The following is a 19,934-nucleotide window of genomic DNA, read 5'->3' as shown; positions in this document are numbered from 1 at the left end:
GAAACTAGAGCTCCCAAAGTTTACTTAAAATGGCAGTTGAGCTTTTGCTTGATTTGTTCGATTGCTTCCTTTTAATGTAAAAAAAACTTGTAGTATTTGTAGTTGTGTTTATTTTTTCCTGACAGTATTTGTCCTTATTTGAGGATGACATCCATAGGCTTCTTGCAGTCTTGAAGTCGTTCTCATTCCTGCTGTCTAATAGCAGAGCCCTGTCTCACGTCTCCCTCTCCTCTCCTCCTACCCCTCCTGTTCTCCTACCCTCCCACCCCACTCCCTCCCCCTCCTACCCCACCCCCTCCCCTACCCTCCCCTCCCACCCCCTCCCCACACCTCCCTTCCTACCCCACCCCCCTCCTCCCTCACAGTCTCTGCCCACGTTCCCCCGCCATGTCAGCTTCCAGGACGTGGAAGAGGAGATCGTGCGCATCAACCCGCGGGAGCGGGCGTGGCTGACGGGCTACGAGGACTACCGGCACGCCACCGCCCGCGACCGGATCACCCGGCCGGAGGACGCCGACTCCTACGTGCACTTCGCCAAGGGCGAGCCCGCCAAGCACGACTACACCTACCCCTACGCGCCCGGCGTGGACCCCGCCCGCCGCGACGCCCCGAAGGGAGGGGGCTGGGACGGCGGCGTGATCGGCACCCAGCCCCGCCCCTCCAAGCCCAAGGGGCGGCGGCGGAAGGAGGACGGCGAGCGCTCGCGCTGCGTCTACTGCCGGGACATGTTCAACCACGAGGAGAACGGGCGGGGCCAGTGCGAGGACGCGCCCGACCCCGTGCGGACCTGCATCCACCGGGTCAGCTTCATGTGGTGCGCGGACAGCCTGCTGTACCACTGCATGTCGGACCCCGAGGGCGACTACTCGGACCCGTGCTCCTGCGACAGCAGCGAGGAGCGCTTCCTGCTCCGCTGGCTGGCGCTGCTCGGCCTGTCGCTGCTCGCCCCCTGCATGTGCTGCTACCCCCCCCTGCAGGCGTGCTACCGCTGTGGGGCGGCGTGGGGGTGCTGCGGGGGGAAGCACAAGGCTGTGGGCTGAGGAACCGGGGGAGGGGGGGGCAGAGTGGGGGGGAGGGGGCTTTATCCTGTTTGTGTTTTGTCTCTCTGTTTTCCAGATGGACAAAACTATTTGGAGCAGCTCGGTGGTTTTTACAGTGATTTTTTTGTCTTTTGTTTTTTCCCTGCATCCAGGTTCTCTCACCCAAACAAATCCTGTTTTTCCATTCATTGCATTACAAATGATTATATATGTATTACTTACAGTGGGCTCCATAATGTTTAGGACAAAGTATTTTTGATCTGGCTCTTAACGCCACAGTTTCAGTTTTCTGATCAAACAATGCACATGGTTAAAGGCAGATTCATGTTATATTAAAGGGTATTTTTATACATTTTGAGTTCGCTATGTAGAAATTATAGCACTTTTTAATACATAGTCCCACCATTTCAGGGCGCCATAATGTTTGGGGTTTCGGATTAGTCAGGTGTGTTCAGTCGTTATTAGTGTTTGTCAACATGAGGACCAGAATTGTACCAATTACAGTCAACGAAACCAAGGGAGTGCATGAAATGGGGAGGGACTATATAAAAAGTGCTTTCATTTCTACATGGTGAAACCAAAGTGTAGGAAGATAACCTTAAAAAAAGCTGAGTGTGAGCTTCAATCAAATGTGAATTTTTGATTACAAATTTAAAATGATGGGGTACAGAGCCAAATCAAGAAAAGAAATGTCTCTATCCAAAACATTATGGAGCTCACTGTGTGTATATATATATATATACACTTTATATTTTTTACACTGAGTTTTAAGAACTTGAATTGTTTTTTTATGCTGTGTGCGGTCTATGTGAGGAATGGTTGTAGTTTGCCATGGCTTGCCAGATGAAGATAATTCCCTTCAGCAAGCAAAGGCCCTCAATTAACTGGTGTGTTCTCAGCCCTTAACAAAAGAAACAAAAGCTTTGTCTGACTGGTGTGTCTGTGTGTATATGAATGTATTATGTAAGCTGGTGTGTGTGTGTGTTTGTTCTTGTGTGTGCCTCTCCAAGGTGTGCGTGTGTGTGTGTGTGTTTGTGTCTCTGTATATATATATGTGTGTGTGTGTGTGTGTGTATGCAGATTTGTGTGTACATTTGTAAGACAGACTGTGCCTTCTTTAGATATATATGCATGCCTGGGGCGGTATTGTCTTTCCCTCCCCGGAAGTACGTACACATCCAGAGAACGCGCTGGCTGGAGTGGTTTATTCCACTTATACCACAGCTACTCACCTTAAATAAACAAATAAATAAATAAATAATATACAGCATAATAAAATTAAGTTATCAAGCTAAAATGAGCACATGTTGATATGTGTAAATCCATCTTCATTGGCCAGTATTTTGAAGAGATGTAGCATTAAGTTATGGATACACCAATGTTCCAGGAAAGACCAATGTTGTTAAAGCAGGACGAAAGGGAGAAATATTTGCAAAGTATTTTGTAAAATTGTTGGGGAAACTGGTATTTATTCTGCAGACAGAATGATATCAAAAACCCGTCTGGTCTGGATCGACAAATAGATAGAAAATAGCAGTCAAGGACAAGTTTCAAATACATACAACATAAGAAAACCCCTGTATGATCCTATTTCATGTCCGTACTTAACTAGTTGGCACCTGTCAGTCTAAAGGGTGAACTTGCACTGCCAAGGTATTGTGAAACATCGCTTTCTTTCCACAGTTCTACTTTCTCAGTCCCCGCACAAGGATGAAATGTACAGCTCTGTTATCCATGAAGGTTTAGCTTTATTTAGAATACCATCCCTGCTGCAGATTGCTTTTCAGCTGCTGAAAAGATCTGATATATGTATGTTTGCAGTGCATACGTGCACTGCAATGTAATTCCTACCAAGTTTGATGAGTAGTGCCATCTAGCACTTAAACTAGCACTCGCTAGGTAAAACCAAATACGATGTATATTAAGGGAGTAGGGTGTACTTCCATGGTTATGATGCGTAATGGGTTATGTAGAGAGTGTTCAGAGCTGAGGAAAGGCCTAAATATATATTCAGACTTATCTTGGATTGCAATTACATTTTTTTAGGACTCATAATAGACACAACCCTACTGGAATAAATCATGTGCTTTGCTTCATATGATCAATAATACATTTTAGTGTTAATACAGAGCATGCAGTACAGAAGATACAGTGGACATGAATATTCATAAGGGGTGACTAAAAGGATGGCAGCATTTTGGAATGGAAATATTAGTTCTTAGTGATGAGTCCATTTGGTGATTAGTGCTGGTGCCAGATGGGTTTGGAAAAAAATACTGGACTTTCACACTGAACCATACTTTGGAAGGTAATGCCCAACTGGTCTTTATAAACATAATATTGTCAAACATAATTCCATACTGTAATGTCATTTATTTACCATACCACAGTGCCACCTATGGAAAAGATGCATCAAGGCAATGCAGTAGACCATGCCCCTTATGAATATTCATAAATATGTGAGTTTTAGGATAGCATTCTGGCATCAAGACCGTTCTGTGAGAAAAAGTGCATTCTGGAACCATTGAAATGCAGCCCGTATGCTTGGGAGTTTTACAGTCAAACTTGTTTGAGAAGGGAGATGGATTTGCTGTGTGGTATATCTGATGTACACACCGTCATCAGCCAATCAGAATTTAGTATTTTTCCAAGCCGTGGTGTAAATGTATGTATATATGACTATTTACACGTATGTATATTATACACACACAAGCGTCTCATTTCCAAAGATTACTTTGATTTTATTTATTTTCTCACGCAGTAGAAACGGCAGCCAAAGGGAAAGGGGGAAGTGGATGTACAGTAGTTTTATAAAGTATAAGCACAGCCATGGATATGAATTTGTGCAGTGCTTTCCGTGTTCACTGTTCTTCAGTACAGCGTTGATGACACAAACTCTAAAAGTATTAAACACCTTTTCAGTCAGGCAGCACGTGTCCCGTGTGCAACTGTAAGGACCATTCAATCGTTACGAACTATTCTGTTATGCAGTTATTTTGAGATTGACTGTATTGTTGTGAATAGTGTCCATTTGGTGGTTTTATTATCAAGCAGCAAATATGCATATAAACAGTGCATATGAAAGGTGCTCAACAGAAGGCCATTTTTTTAAATTACTAAAGCGTTTTAATGTTAAATAGGCTGTGACAGTGCTACTTTAAGCCTTATTTGTGTATACAGAGGGATTGTCATTTTCATTACGACCTTGTGAAAATAGTGTGTGAATTTGTCCACCAGTGAGTTTTCAAATCTTTGTGGAGACAGTGGGCATCCGAATGTACATAAACCACTGTTTCCAATACGCAGTCCAGGCTGAAATTGAGCTTGGTGGGAAACAAGATTATTTTTCTAATATATTGGCAGTTATTCAATTAAAAAATATTTTTAAGATTAAATGATGTATAGAATATAGTAAGATATCACTTCAAATTGCATTGTACAATCATACTTGACAGCTGGCGTGTGTGGTCTGTCCTGATTGGATGCTCGGCGTGTGTGGCCTGTCCTGATTGGATGTCTCAGCCAATGCTTATACCATCTCTGTTGTTAACAAATGGCAGCCCTGCCTGGCTGTTCTGCTCCACCCACTTCACTGCTTCAGAAGGCTGTAGTTATCCAGTCCTCTTTCCGTCCATTAGGGTGTCATTAGAGGTTTATTTTACATGCCGCTACAAGCAGCCACCCCCACCCCGCCCCCCAGACGCACACGTTGTTGCCTTTTACCATTTCCTGTTCCACACTGTTGCTGCAGCTGCTGTCACAAAGCCTTGGCCTGTTGTCGAGCAGCCAGTGCATAAGGGTGACACTGTTAAAACATGTAGGCTACACAGACAGCTGCTTGTTCTTGTGTGTATATGTATATATTTTTGTATACATGCTTGCAATATGATTGATTGAAACACAACCAGCCTCAAGTTAAAGCTACCCTGTTACCTTACGTTTATTAAATGAACAATTTTTTTCCCCTCTTAGAAGCACAACACTAATATGAGACCTTGTGGACATTGTGCAGGCTACTCTGAGGTGGCCCAGACCTTTTTGTCAGTATGTGTACACGGTTAGAGTTCGGGTTAGGATTAGTCCCATCCTGGTGTGGGTGAGCCAGAACAAGAAGCTCTGGGGATTGTGGCACGGTGAGGGGAGAGGGGGGGAGGGGTAGAGTGGGGTGTGGAGTTTTTGTACTGAAGGTATCTTCTGTCATTGTGTCTCTCTCTCTCTCTCTCAAGGTCTTGCCGCTCCCTCGGTCTGCTTTGCAATACTGGCGTCACACGTTATTAGAGAAGAACCCATTTATTTTTGTATCTGTGGTAAAAGAGTTAACCAAAAGTGTTTCTGTCCGTTTGGGTGCACGATCAAGTTACTGCACACATTTAACTATTATAAAGGAAGTGCCTGATGCATTGTGTCCATCTATCTCCTTATATACTTTCAAAAATGATTAAATAAGCCCTGTTGTGTTCATTAGTTTTTTTTTTGTTTGTTTTTTTTTTTTTTTTACAATATGCATTTTTACCTCTGTAAAAAGTAAAAATATATATCATGTGTATGATGTACATTTTATTTTTATTTTTAATATGTATGATTGATGTAGTTCTTGCGTAGTACTTTGTAAATACCAATACATCATATGAAAACCTAGCGGAGGCGTGGGCTGGCCAGTGACTGCTTGTCCGTGTGTGTTGTACAGAGACTGAGTCATAGCAGAGGACAGGCTCTTGGAGAGACATGAAGAAAACAACACTTTTCTCCCATGATTGCAGCATGCAGTAGGGCAGTTGTGTGGAATAGATATTTGCACGTTTACTGTAGGCATTCCCAGGGGTCACCAGGGACTGTACCCATATACCCCCTGGCACAGGTACAGTGCCCATACACCCCCTGGCATAGGTACTGTACCCATACAGCCCCTGGCACAGGCTGATGTTCAAAGACAGGTCAGAAAGGTCTGTGACTATTCTTGGATTCCTTGCCTGTCCCCCAGGAAAACAGGAACGGATGAAGGGGCGTGGTCTGTCCACATGTTACAAATTGAACTGCACAAGTGACAGATGTTCCTAAATCCCACCGCTCCCAGACTCTGGAGCACCGCAAGATTACCGGCCAAGCCTCAGCCATGACGAGACATCCCTGTTTCCGCGGTGACAGCGGGGCCCTATTTCAGGAAGCCATGTAGGGCGAACATGAAAGCTGAAGAGAGCGTTTCGGGAACAACGCGAGAGATTATCTGTGGAAAAACGGAAGAATGTCCCGACAGGCCGGGCCCCAGTCTGCTGCTCACTGACGGCAAACAGTCAACCTCCACATGTGCAAACATTTAAGATATTTTCTACTAATGAGCTCACTTCATTTCCCCTCTGCTAAAGCAAGAAAAGCAACCCCATAATCTTAACATAAAGCGGAATTGTGCTAGCATCATAGACTAAATCATTTGGGGAGCCCAATTCCCCATTGTTTTTTAAAGTTGTTACAGCTTCTTGTCCCCTCAACCTCTCCTTGAGTCTTTGTCTCACAACACCTCTTCAGGAAGGATCTCGATTGAAGGAAACCGAGTTCCAGTGTTTCTGTCTCCCACACACCCCGCCCCCTTCTCTGTGCAAGGTGCTGCATGTGATCTGATCTCAGTGAAAGCAGAAGTGTCTCCCAGCTGCCCTGTGAGCAGTGAGGCAGGGATCTGACCTGTGAGCAGTGAGGCAGGGATCTGACCTGTGAGCAGTGAGGCAGGGATCTGACCTGTGAGCAGTGGGGCAGGGATCTGACCTGTGAGCAGTGGGGCAGGGATCTGACCAGCAGTCTGGGAACAGTCTCCTCATGCCCGGATGCTTCTGAGCCATGTTCACATCACTGAGGCCACAAGATGAAGAGGGTTTGTTTTCTTAGAGGCACAGAAGCACACACCGCAAGAGCTACAAGAATGAATGTGCTGGAAACAGCCTCTGGCGGTCTGCAAGTAGCATTAAAATGTTGATATTTTTCAGAAACGGGACGGAGTGTCGGAAGGGTTTGTCGAAGACGTGGGCGATTTGGGTGACTAAGCCCCGCTCGTCGGCCACCCCCCGGGGTTTGAAGAACAGGTATTTAGACAGCGGAAAGATGTCCACTTCACTCCAGAATCTCCGTGTCCTGACTGGCTCAAAGGCCCAGTTCTCCTTATTCCTGGAATCAACAATTGATGTGGCGCCAAAATAGCCTCCCCCCCCCGTCCCCCCGTCCCATCTCATCCTGTCCCAACCACAGCTCGTTCTTATTTTGTGTTCCACTTCCCCTCAGAGGGAACATTGTGGCACACGTCTCAGGATGTTATTGCACACAGATAACAGAAGGCCCGAGAGCTTCCGATGGAAACCAGAGAGCCGCTTTCCCACAGTGCTCGGCGAGGAGCGGGGGCGGCCGTGGGGTTTATGTAACGCTCAACCTGTTTCTTTATCATCATCATCATCATCATCATCGTCCCGCTATCTGGCGAACCGCAGCGCTGCGGACAGAGGGAAGCCACTGACTGGAAGGAGAAGGTCGGGGAAGGAGCTCCTAGCACCCACACTGTGTCTGTGTCACTGAGCTCTCAGAGTCAGATGCGTGTCACAGTCTGCCATAAATGTGTCCTGAACTTATTTTTATTTCAAATACAACCAAATCCTGCACCTGAAGGTAGAGAGGAGAGCTGCAGAGCAGGACAGCTGACGGGGAAACTGCATTTTGAAATATTAGCAAAATGTTTTTTTCAGGTTTTATAATTTTTTAAAGGGGGGGGGGCAGGTTATTTACATGTTCTGGTCACAGCCAATTGGAGGGAACCTGAACACAGAAAGAAAGATGGCTTTCTGTGCCTGCTTTATTGAATAAGTACCCCCCCCCCCCCACATCAATGCCAAAAATCACCCATTCAGGAACTTGCTCTCTGGCCAGGCCAGGGCATTGTTTTCAGCTGTTGAGCTGTGCGTTATGTCAGAGGATTCATATGGCTGCTACCCTCTCTCTCAACATGCTAACAGGAGGCGTCTTTACCTGTAATTAAACTAACTGAGTCGCAAGGCAGACACTCGAAGTGAAAGTAGCCATGCCCTCCCGGATAAATATTCCCTCTGAAAATAAAAGCACTTCATGTATTCATTTATTCGGTTATTTTAGAAATGTCCTCGTCGTTCAGCTGCCGAACTGTCCACAGCCGCTGCTAAATAACAGAATATGGCAACTAGAACACTGCATATAAAGACTGACTGCGCGTTCACACAAGACTGTCCGTTCCCAATAACGCACCAGCACACAAGTCTTTATAAATCACTTTCCTTTATTTAAATCAGCCTCAGGCAGTTATGCTATGAACAAAAAAAAAACAAAAAAAAAAGATCCGGCTACAATAACTGCGCTTGGCACTGGACGTGGAATGTTTATGGGAAACTAAATATATGTACTGAATATGAAGTGCCTCTAATATACACATGAGAGCCAAAACGGAAAACTTCAATACCGCCTTTTACAATATCTTCATGTCGAACAACACCGAGGTCTCATTAATATTACAATCATTTCATTTCCCCCCTTCAGAGCCCTGAAGAAAAACATCGGCGGACTGGAGGTCAGGGCAGCCCGGTCACTGCAGCGCATGATCACTTCTGAACAGAACAGGATGACGCTCTGTGTGAAAGGGTGGTGGTAAAGTGACGTGACGACACATTCTCGCTCTCTACTCCAGAGAATACGAAAGTAAAGCGCTGAAAAAAAGTTATAAACATAAAAAATAAAAAAGTACTAGACATCCAACAGAAAAAAAAAAGCAAACCCCATTTATTTTCCCCCAAAAAAGAGAATATCATGATTATGACAAAAGAAAATGAAAGCATCCTCCCTGAAACTGATGAATACTTTGTTTGGAATGGTAAGTCGTTGTTGGATTTGAAATTTCAATGGATTTGATGCCAGTGAAGCCAATAATATGAGGGCATGAGGCCACAGAGGTGATGGACCTGCAGTCACAAACCAAATCCCACAACTAAGCCCCCCCTCCTCCCCCCGAAAAAACAACCCACTTGGCCCATCTCTGCCCAACACTCTCAAACCCCCACCACCCCCCCACCCCAAACAAGTCTGAGCAGCACACCTGTTGCTGTAGACTCCAGGAAATGTATGGATAATGGGGGTGGAGTCAGGGGTGTGGGGGGTCAAACACTGATAACGAGCAGCTTGCCAAAGCAGGGCCTTTACAGGCAGCACAGGCCGAGGCCCGTCTCTGCAGAAACAGAAAAAAATGGAAATGGATTTTGGTGGCCAAAAATTCTGCGCCAGTCACGGGCACAAAAGAGAATGCTTTCTGAGGAATGGCACAGGAGGGAACTCCACCTAACACAGGAACTGTCACTCATCCCAGTCCCACCCACCCCCTCCCTCCCTCCCTCCCGCCCGCCCCCCTGTGGATGAGAGACTCTAAGGTAGCAGGTAGCAGAAGAGAGAGAGGGAGGGAGGGATAGGGAGCGGTGGGTGGCGTGGGGGGGGGGTTTATCTGACGGTGACTCCCAGCTTCTCCAGCACGCGCATGCCCTTCTCCTGGTACTCCTCGCGCGTCAGCCAGAAGTTGTCCTTGTCTTTCATGATGTCGGCCAGCACGGCCCCGCCCAGGAACACCATGTGCTTACGCCGGGGCGGGTCCTCGATCCGGATCTTGAATTTCTGTGAGGGAGGAAACGCACGCGTACACACAAACACACACGCATACGCACACACACACACACGGGAGCGCACATACACACACACGGGAGCGCACATACACACACGCGCACACACACGCACACACACGGGAGCACACATACACACACACGCGTACACACAAACACACACGCATACACACACACACACACACGGGAGCGCACACACACACACGGGAGCGCACATACACACCGCTACACACCACATAACACACACCACGGAACAACACACACCACAATCACACACACAGCCGCACATACACACACACGCGGCGAAACACAACCACGCACTCTACTGTGTGGCTAATGTACAACATACATAGCTGCATCAGCAATTACGGGAGCGCACATACACACACACGCATACACACACACACACACACACACACACGGGAGCGCACATACACACACACGGGAGCGCACATACACGCACGCGTGCGCACACACATACACGCACGGAAACACACACACCACAAATATACAGGCACACATACATGCCCACACACACACAGGCAACAGGGGGAGAGAGGAGGCAATAAATTTCCAGGCTTTTGGCTGAACTTTCTACTTGTGTGGCTAATGTATGCAAAATACATTAGCTGCTATGCAAGAATTTCAACAATGAAAGATTACAGAACACAGTCTGAAAGTTCCATCCAAATAAAAGGCCCGACGAGACTCCAGTGACGGGGTGAAATTTCTGAATCGAACTCAATCCGAATTGTTAAAACTGTTGAGCAACTCTGAGCATTTAAAAGCTGAGCCCATACATCACTTTTAAGGGCCCCTCGGGCTGATCCCGACAGCACTCCGGTTAGGCAATAACCCGGCTCCGCGCTTCCTTCCCTTAGCTGCGGCTGCAGGACAGACAGGCATGCTTCCTCACCTTATCTAGCCCTCCATCTGTAATTGATTAACTAAACACAGAGCCCTGAGCAGCAGGCCAAAGAGGAGTCCGGGCTCGGGGCCAGATGTTAAACGAGACCGAGCCGGGCCTGGCTAGCTCCAGCCTCGTTAGCGTTAGCGCACGTTGCGCAGTGTGTGGCACGGGGTTGCGTGGACCAGACTGTGAAAGGCCTCAGTGAAGCTGCCACCGTGGAGCCATGTCTCCACCTAGTGGACATCTCCCCACACGGCACTATTTAAAGATGTTCGGCAATAGCTAGCTTACATGTTTTTAGATACTAGAAAACCGCTGTAGAAAAAAGTGATGTCTCACTCATAGACTGACCAGACACTTCCCAAAGGTATCGACAATACCTTTATTTCACCAATCGATGGTGGGAAGGTTTCCAAATGAGGGGTAGCCACAAGTGACTCATTTTACAAGGAGTCCGGCTCAAGATTCAGACGAAAAAGTGTCAAGAGTTTCAATAGAAAAAAAATCAGCTTTTCCCCACCCAAACCCTGGGCTGGGTGTATCTATCGGACCCCCCTGACCCTGCAGTGGCGTTTTGGGCCGCCCCCTCGCTACTCACCGAGAGCTTGTCTACGTCCCCCTTCAGCACGCGCTCCAGGTACAGCTGCTTCAGCTCCCGCTCCAGGCGGGACGGCAGGCCGGGGTACATGGTGGAGCCCCCCGACAGGACGATGTGTTTGTAGAATTCAGCCCTGCGGAGGGGAACAGGATGCGCCTTTACACACCGCCCGGCGTGTCCCATTAACGGCAGCAGTACGGGCTAAGAGAACTGGGACTTGGGGGACCTTCATGGTGAACCATGTTCCCTTGTAATGGTTACATCATACTTTGGCAGCCATTTTTGTTCTTTTCAGATTAACTGATATCACTGAACATGTGTGGCAAACAGAATGAAGTTTTAATATGTTTGCAAGGTTAGCTAACTTTAGCTAATATTTCCCTCACTGAATGCACATCTGAACTGCTTCATTCAACTGCTTCAAGTGTACAAATTTCTAAGCAATGCGCAGATGCGCAATTTGTCCTTGAGCCACTAAGTGCACATGTTCACAAAGGCATGTACAAAGCACAGAAATGAAGAAGTAAATTGTAACTGTTGGTCACTACATCCGGTTTTTCAGTTAATAGTGAAATGACTCTTCACAAGCATTGTGTTCTCATGGAGAGGTGGGTGGGGCCTGGTCATGTGATGCAGCTGACGCTAAATGCGGTGCATGGTGGACCGTGTGGGGGCAGGTCGTTTTACCTGGTGTCGATGTCAGCTGCCTGAATGGTGTTGAAAAGCAGCTCGGCCACACCCACCCCCTCTACGTTGATGAGGTGGGGCTGGAACAGGGCTTCAGGTGCCTCGAACCTCTCCCCGCCGACCTTGATGACTCTTCCGTCTGGGAGCTGTGAGGGACAGGGAGGGGCAACGCAGAGGGAGTCCCAGCGTGGCAGTGCTCGAGGTGGTCACAAAGCCACTAACACCCCCTTGCATTTTTAGAAGGAGTCAGGCTCAAGATTCAGACAAAAAATAGTGTGAAGAGTTTCAAGAATAAAAATAAATAAATTACAATAAAATAAATTACAACCTCCCTTACCAACAGATAAACTGGAAAATTCATAACAGAGTACCATTTAGAGTTTTATTCCCCAAAGTCAGGCGACCCAATCCGCTTCAGCGTTGAAATAAATGAATAAATAAACCGGATTAACGAGCGTTAATATAAAATAAAAAGCCTTAATGGCGGGGTCTGGCCACATCCAGCTGTAGTGGATACATGCACCGACAGAACACTGCGGAACACTGTGTGTTAGAACACTGGTGCATAAAGAGCCCATTGACAGGGTGGTGTCTGGGGTCCTGATGTGGAAACAGAAATCAGGTCAGCGCACGCAGGACCGGCCACACAGGAAATAATGTCACGCGCTGGTCAGGCTGCACCACAAGCCACAGAGCGCTCTCCTTGTTTTGACAGCTTCAGGAACTCTTTGGAGTGGAAGAACGTATTGCGTGGGGGGGGAACTCTCTCCCACACGGTCCACCACAGCTATTCTCTTGGTCAGCTGGGGAGGCCCAAAGGGGTTTGGAGGGACCAGAGGAGTCTTACTGGCCTGGCAGTATCCAGCGAGCAAGTAGGAATAGAACCACACACTGGCCATGGGACCACACACTGGCGGTGAGGCCAAGAGAAAATCTCCCTTCTGGTCAGCTGGCAAGAGGCAAGTCCCTGTCAGTCAGTTAGCAAGAAATGATTCACCACCAGCCAGCTGGGTCCACAGGCTCACAACTATCCCTACGGTAACCAGTCAGGGTCCCAGAGAGCAGGCCAGCCTTTCTTAGCACTGATTGGCTGGTTGATTTGCTGAGGGCACCAGAAATGTCTGCTGCAGTGGGAAATGCTGCCACCTACAGGGCAATGCACATACTACATATTTTGATTGATTGGGGATTACTCCTTCAGCCTCCGATGTTCCTGGAAGTCCACCAATAGCGTGGAGGAAACCTGAAAATAACTGAGGCATACACTTGAGAAAAAAAAATATACATATATATATAACTGCATACAGAAAAAATATTTGGGTTAATTTAGTGAAACAGCTGATAATAGTGTAACAGAGACTGACCGTGTAGGACTCCACCAGCACGGTGGTCTCCAGCGCCAGCTTCTGCTCCTGCTCGATGTTGTAGCCCACGTAGCACAGCTTCTCCTTCATCATGCGCACCGTCTCAAAGTCCGCCGAGTGGTTGAAGGCGTAGCCCCTCAGCAGCAGCAGCTGCAGAGAGCGAGGAAGAGGAGGGTTCGGCTGAACGCACGCTCCGATACACAGCCACACCACACGTGGTCACACGACTGCAGTCACGCGGTCACAGAGAAAGACGCGGAGAAACAGGGCAGCGCACACACAGAGCGGCAGTGAAAGTCATACAGACTGCGGCTGCGTTTACTGGCGCACCAACACCCCGATTATTGGGAGTAACCAGTTCATGCCAGTATATTGATTATCGTGTACACATGGATATAATGCAATGACTCCAATAGCCGCGTTTACATGATTTTTTTCCATAATAGTCATATGCTCAATGGAAAGCATATGCCATGCTTGTTTTTCTTAACTGGGATGTTCGATGTCCGCCTGACATGCACATTTTCAGAAAGCTGACAATAATCGCAGTAAAGCACCAAAACAATCAGGGAAAAAAAGTCTTAATTGTGTTTTGATAAAGATAATCAGATAAAGGCATTTTCATGAGCATTTCAATAATCGGGCCAGTACTGCCAATACTGGGGTAATACTGGAGTGTTAGTGTGAATGTGAGCAGAGTGAGCGGAACAGGCCAATAAGCCGACAGAACAGAGGCAGAGAGAGAGACAGATAGACAGACAGACAGAGAAACAGAGAAATAGAGAGAGCACACCTTGATGAGGTAGCGTGTGATGTCTCTCCCTGCGATGTCCAGCCGCCGGGTGAGGTGCGGCAGAGAGAAACCCTCATAGACAGGACAGATGTGAGTCACTCCGTCTCCCGAGTCCACCACCACGCCCGTCAGGAGACCTGAGGACCAATCACAACGCACACCAGGACCATGAGCGTGCATCTGACACTCGAAACCGTCACTCGAGTCAGCCAGTCTGGGCCATACACATAACCAGTCTCAGTTTCAGTGGCAGAAATGTCACTGCTGTTAATCTATACCTCCTGGGTAGTACGAGCCTCTGCAAGACTTGCAAAACTAACACAAACTACACATCCACACAGCAGAATGATAAACCCTCCACTGCCAAATGGTCACACGTGGGTGATGTATTGTAAGGGCAGACATGTAGGGGAACAGACGCCATCCACTCAGCAAGCTTTAACCCTCCTATTACGTTTGGGGTCAATTTGACCCCATTCAATGTTTACTGTCTCTAAAAATATGGTTATCATGCTTTTTTCAGCTAGATATTTCATGACTTTTCCTAACTTTAGGGGGAAAACATGGCAAACGTGAAATTAACTGCCAATTAATGAAACTGCTGCCAATTAAATGGCATAGATTACTCTGAGTTTCCATGGCAACGCAGTGACAGGCAGGTCAAATACCTTGAGCGTAGAGTGTCAGCACAGCCTGGATGGCAATATAAACCCCTGAGAACTGATACATCTCAAACATCACCTGTAAGGGACACAAAGCAGAACGTCAGGGCAGGTAAAAACAAAGAACCAATTATTACCTGTGATAACAAATGCAGACAAAATTCAAGCGTGCATTTCCAGAAATGTATATCTGAAAACACGATTGTGTTTGCTGCTGGAGCACAGAGCACATGTGGGGTAACGGCCATCTTGAGTTGGGTGCAGGCAGAGTTCAAAGGGGGGCCAGCCCTGCGGCAGCTGTACGAACAGCAGGGCTCGGGTTAATAATGGCAGTACCACAGACTCCCACAGAGAGCACTACACGTGTGCAAAGTATTCCAGACCGAGCCCAGCTCACATACTGTATACCACGCCCTCAAGATAAAACACATGGGAGCCAGTGAGAACCCTCGCTAAGAGTGAGCACAACAAGGCCTTACGCTGTTTAATAAATTACACTTGATGGAAACTCAGCTCTGCAATTCTCACAGTTGAAATCCAAATTCTCAAGGATGCTCTGCCACAAGCATGCACTTAACCAGTCACCAATGAATCAGAGGGCCCCGGCCTCCTCTGTAGGGCCCTCACTAAGCCTGGTTCACAAACATCATGCTCATGTACCTCGATGATCTTCTCGCGGTTCTTGGTGGGGTTCATGGGAGGCTCCGTGAGGAGGATCTTGCAGCTGCGCGAGTCGATGTTGAGCTTCTCGGGCCCGAAGGTGTAGTCCCACAGGTGCTTCATGTCGTCCCAGTTCCTGACTATCCCGTTCTCCATGGGGTAGTTCACCTCCAGCATGGACCGCAGCTCGCTCGCCTCGTCCCCCACCATCAGGTCCTGAGAGGTCGGGGTCAGAGGTCAAATATCAAGCCCCCGTGTCACAAACAAACACACACACATATATATATAATATGGAATATGCACCTTCTCCAATGTTAATTACTGGGCTGTTGTTATGTAATATCCAGACATAGAGTGAACTGGACAGGGTTCATACAGGACAGTAAATCAAACAGGTCATGCACAGCCCCAACTACAAACCCAGAGGAGGGTCCCAATTATAATAAGGTGATGCCTAAAATGGAGGTAAAGAAGAACTGGAACCACCCTGAGTGAACAGGGCAGTGACTGAGGGAATAAAGCCTCGATATGGAGAGAAATGGTCATGTGATATAAGCACTGGCTTTCTGTGAAGTAATTGTGAGTACTCAACACATCATGTTATCAAACAAATACAGCCCAGAGTTGTTTGCCATCTGGCTAAGGTCAAAAGAAAATAGCGCCAAGAAAAAAAAAAACTAAAACAGGGTCTTTCCTGGCATGAAAAGTGTCTCTGCTGTTCCCCATCATTTATCATTTTAATTTAGCTAAGCTTAAAATTGTGGAGTACACAGCCAAATCAAGAAAAACCTTCTTTGTTCCAAACATTATGGAGCTCACTGCATATCTTTCTAATTAAATAGGTTCTAGAATTAAGGCGAGTAGCAGAGTCAATCGCAAACTGAGAGCACACTAATCAAGATGCAACACTCATCTAGAAGCAACACTCATCAAGATGCAATACTAATCTAGATGCAATATTAAAACAGGCCAGCCACAATGCTGAACTGAAATGGCCGATGCGCTATATTTAGTTTGATAAAACTGAAGTGGTCAGACACAGAGCTGGCCTACTTTGCTAGATGTGCAAACGCCTGAGCAAGAACACCAACACAGCACATCAACGTCATTCTGTCAGGTACGCCACCCATGAAAAGACACACAGATGTTCCTCTTCTCTGCTGCCTCAGACAGCACTGGCCAGTCAGCCAGTCTCAGCTGCTGCATTCTGGGAAAGGGATCTGGACAACAGTCCTCCCTCTGTGACAGACAGGCTGGAGGCGTGAGAGGAAGAGGCAGAGTCAGGTGAGAAGGCAGGATAAATAATTTGGGCAGGGGAAGACGCAGCCCCCACAGGAGAGGAGCCAGCAGCGGATAGGACTGCGGCCCAGGAGACGGGGACAGCGTTACCCTCACCTTAATCTCGATGTTCCCCACTTTGGCTGTGGAGCGAATGATTGGCCTACCCACCAGGGCAGGGAAGATGTGTTCAGGGAAGTTGGAGCCTGCATAACCGCACTTCACAAACTAGAGGGGAGAAAAGGAGAGAGAGGAGAGAGAGAGAGAGAGAGATTCAGACAAATTAATTCAATTATAAAAAACTTCATAATTAAAAAGAAAGACCAACAATATCCAATAGCAGGAAGGTACATCTGTCACCTGTCATCATCTGAAAAACAACAGTTAACCACCATATGCATACGTTTTACCATTATTATAATTATTATCATTATAGTGTTTCTGTACATGCACTGAAAGCCTTGTCCGTTTTGATTGCAGTTTGATCTTTGGGCCAGAATGGGCTCCCGGTCATTGGCATCAGTTCAAAACTCCAGCACAATCTGCCACACACCCTCATCCTCATCACTACAAATCATTTGACCCATGAAGAAGGTGATGCAGTATGCAGTAATGGACTGCAATGCGTGGGTGCTTCTGCAACTACAGGCACTTTTGGCACCTTTGGAAAATAAATCTCCCTTAATGCAAATCAGTATGCAGGACACTCATATAGTCTCAAAGATTTTGATGAGGAATGTATTATTTTAACGAATTATCACCATGTGCCTCTAAAACATGTCCTTGCCAGAACATTGAGGAAAACTTCATTTCAAATATTTATTCCTGTCATTTATGAATATTTTCTAATATTTAATTAGGTTTATTGCCAATTCAGCTAGAAAATATCTGAAAAGAGATTACTTATGCATTTTCTCTCAGCAATGAGAAACCTTATTCCATAAACAACTACATAAATATTGTTAGAAATTAAAACATTTTTGTCTTTTCCCCACAAATATAACACATCAAATAGAACACTTCTTATAACTGATATTTAGAAACTATAAAATATTCATAAAATATATGCAGTTGAAGTAATGGCATGTGGCAGCAATGACATGTACTTGAAATTTAGAACAGCAAGAATATAATTTAAAAACAGTGATTGATTTAGAGAGGCTCAAATATCCCCCTTTTTAAAAAATACTGAAATATCTACAAGCAATATGATTGTGTCCTAGGAAGTGGCATGCAAGGCCATAGTGTGCTATTTAACATCACTAACACACCTGACAGTGCCTATATTCGGCTGCCTGGGTCAACAACAGAAAACCCGCAACTCTGAGGTAAAGCAGTTTTGCTTAAAAGCAGAGCAGTGACCTGCTGATTTGGTGTGTGTTTTTCATAAAATAATATGGGTTCCCCCTGTATGAGATCTTAATTAAAAAAAAATAATTTAAAAAAACTTGCACAAACTTCAGCAAACTATTACTGTGAAGGTGGTAAAGCACTTTTAATTCAGGCTTCAGCTCCATATTTTAGTTGGCTAAGCAATTTATATTGCTTCCCATTGCAGCTTCTCCTCATTTTAGATACTTTAACTATTCACACTGTTGTTAACTGCACTGACGATTTCATTACTTCGTTAAAAAACTGCATCCAGTGCCAACTACCTGACAGCCACACAATAGATGGTCGCTGTCTTGTGCGTTTTCACACTTGAGCTAACGTTAAGTTAACTAGCCTAATAATTATGCATTGCGGTAGCACTTAAGGAAATTAGTGTGTTCGTATGAATTTCGGACTAACTGTATCGCAGGGGGCAAGTTTAACATTTAAAAGTATTTATTACTGCTACTAGCTACCATCAAAAACAATTAACAAAGCATGAGGTATCATAATCAAAACAAGCAAATCAATACCTAATGGTAGCTATGTGTGGTACATTGATACAAAAGCTAGCTAACTTAGCTTGCTAACTAGCTTACAGTGGTACGTCACCAAATCATACTAGCTGCTAGTACCAATGAAGAATATAGCCTAATACAACTATTATAATATCATTGAATACGATGTTTAAAGATAATACTACACTACAGTAGCACAATGACGGAGAGTGAGAAAATCATGTGCCAGAATAAGATGGTTTAATATTGGTCTACCTTCACTGCCAAGATATCCCCCATTTCTTGTCCAATATAAACAGAAATGATGTCAAGTGGGGACACAGCCAACATTACTAACCTTACCTAGTTGGCTCACGCTACATTCTGCAGAGTTCAGCGGTCTCGAATGCAAGTTACTGGACAAAGATGATCCATTTGACAGGCAGTAGACTATATGCTGTTAGCAACCAATTAAACGATAATTCACATGTACTAATGTTAACTGACTGGGAAACCAAACAGAAGCATAAGCGTCCAGATTTCATGACGTTGGCAGCTACTAGTTCGCTACAACGGCTAGCTAACTGTTCAGTAACAGTTCAATTGGCTGTTAGTTAAAAGGATGTTTACTAGCTAATGAATTAGCTAGTAAGCATTCAACGTGATCTAAAACGAAATTAATTCAGTCAGCTAGCAAGTTGGAGACAAAAACCTACTAAAACTGTACGTTCCGTATGCTAACATTGGCCAACTGTGACCATGGTAAGGGATCAGTACATTTAGAGCATGTAACTTAGGTAGCTAACATTAGCAGCCGCGGCTTAAAAAACCACAGCGCCAAGTGGAAATGCCATTGCCTATTTACAACTTAGTGAATAGCATACTGCATTGTGTTCCACAGTTTAGCGCCATAACACCATCAGTACATTTGAAGAATACATAATTAACAAGCTGACAGACACACATTCCTTTGCCTACCCACCCAGTTAGCCACTCTTTACTTCCTGTTTTTGACAAATCTCTACCCGCAATCAAAATAGTCTTGGACAAACCCGTAAAAACGGAGAACCAATGAAAATAGCATTTTGTCAACAAACTTACGCCGGTTCCATTGTCACAAACCACCACTTTCCTTCCCTGACTGTCCATTTTATAAAATCCAGGAACCTGCAAACCTCTCCACCTCAACTTTCTTCTGCGAGCCGGAAATCACACCCCGGCTCCCGGAAAGGGCTTTTTCCGGTTTGTATGACGTTACCCTGCCTTTCACGTTTCTCTCCACCTACATACCATAATACAGACATATAAATTGACCAATCATACATGGAAAATATATTGGTTTTGTTTCTATTTGCCATACGTCATGAATGATAGGGTATATAATCCAATCATGTTTTGATAGTTACGT

General features: G+C 45.8%; 2 protein-coding genes across 2 annotated transcripts in view; one reads left to right on the top strand and one right to left on the bottom strand.

Moving 5' to 3' along the window:
- Positions 1-5,679, top strand: part of LOC135244969 (sprouty-related, EVH1 domain-containing protein 2-like) — a 39,057-nt gene extending 33,378 nt beyond the window's left edge. Inside the window, exon 6 of the mRNA XM_064317690.1 lies at positions 366-5,679. Within this exon, the coding sequence (XP_064173760.1) occupies positions 366-1,040 (675 nt within the window). The 3' untranslated portion in view covers positions 1,041-5,679. The remainder of the gene's footprint in view (positions 1-365) is intronic.
- A 2,628-nt stretch (positions 5,680-8,307) lies between these two features.
- Positions 8,308-19,787, bottom strand: LOC135244970 (actin-related protein 2-B). The gene is made up of 9 exons (XM_064317691.1): positions 19,628-19,787; positions 16,776-16,886; positions 15,381-15,596; positions 14,727-14,799; positions 14,059-14,195; positions 13,266-13,415; positions 11,902-12,047; positions 11,215-11,347; positions 8,308-9,701 (listed from the first exon to the last, which is right to left on the bottom strand). Exons 1-9 carry the CDS (start codon positions 19,673-19,675, stop codon positions 9,531-9,533), a joined length of 1,185 nt encoding a protein of 394 aa, XP_064173761.1. The 5' UTR covers positions 19,676-19,787; the 3' UTR covers positions 8,308-9,530.
- Positions 19,788-19,934: the final 147 nt, after the last annotated feature.

Source organism: Anguilla rostrata, chromosome 18, assembly GCF_018555375.3.
Source record: "Anguilla rostrata isolate EN2019 chromosome 18, ASM1855537v3, whole genome shotgun sequence".
NCBI lineage: Eukaryota > Metazoa > Chordata > Actinopteri > Anguilliformes > Anguillidae > Anguilla > Anguilla rostrata.
Note: the sequence above shows the minus strand (reverse complement) of the source record. Positions and strands in the feature narration are given on the sequence as shown.

What these genes read in the sequence shown, in the direction of transcription:
- LOC135244970 (XM_064317691.1), bottom strand. Translation starts at nt 19,675, where the DNA reads ATGGACAGTCAGGGAAGGAAAGTGGTGGTTTGTGACAATGGAACCGGC. An exon ending in ACCGCGAGAAGATCATCGAG is followed by an intron (nt 14,800 to 15,380) that starts GTACATGAGCAT and finishes TGTCCCTTACAG; the next exon opens with GTGATGTTTGAGATGTATCA. An exon ending in GCAGCTGACATCGACACCAG is followed by an intron (nt 11,348 to 11,901) that starts GTAAAACGACCT and finishes TCCCCTCCGCAG; the next exon opens with GGCTGAATTCTACAAACACA.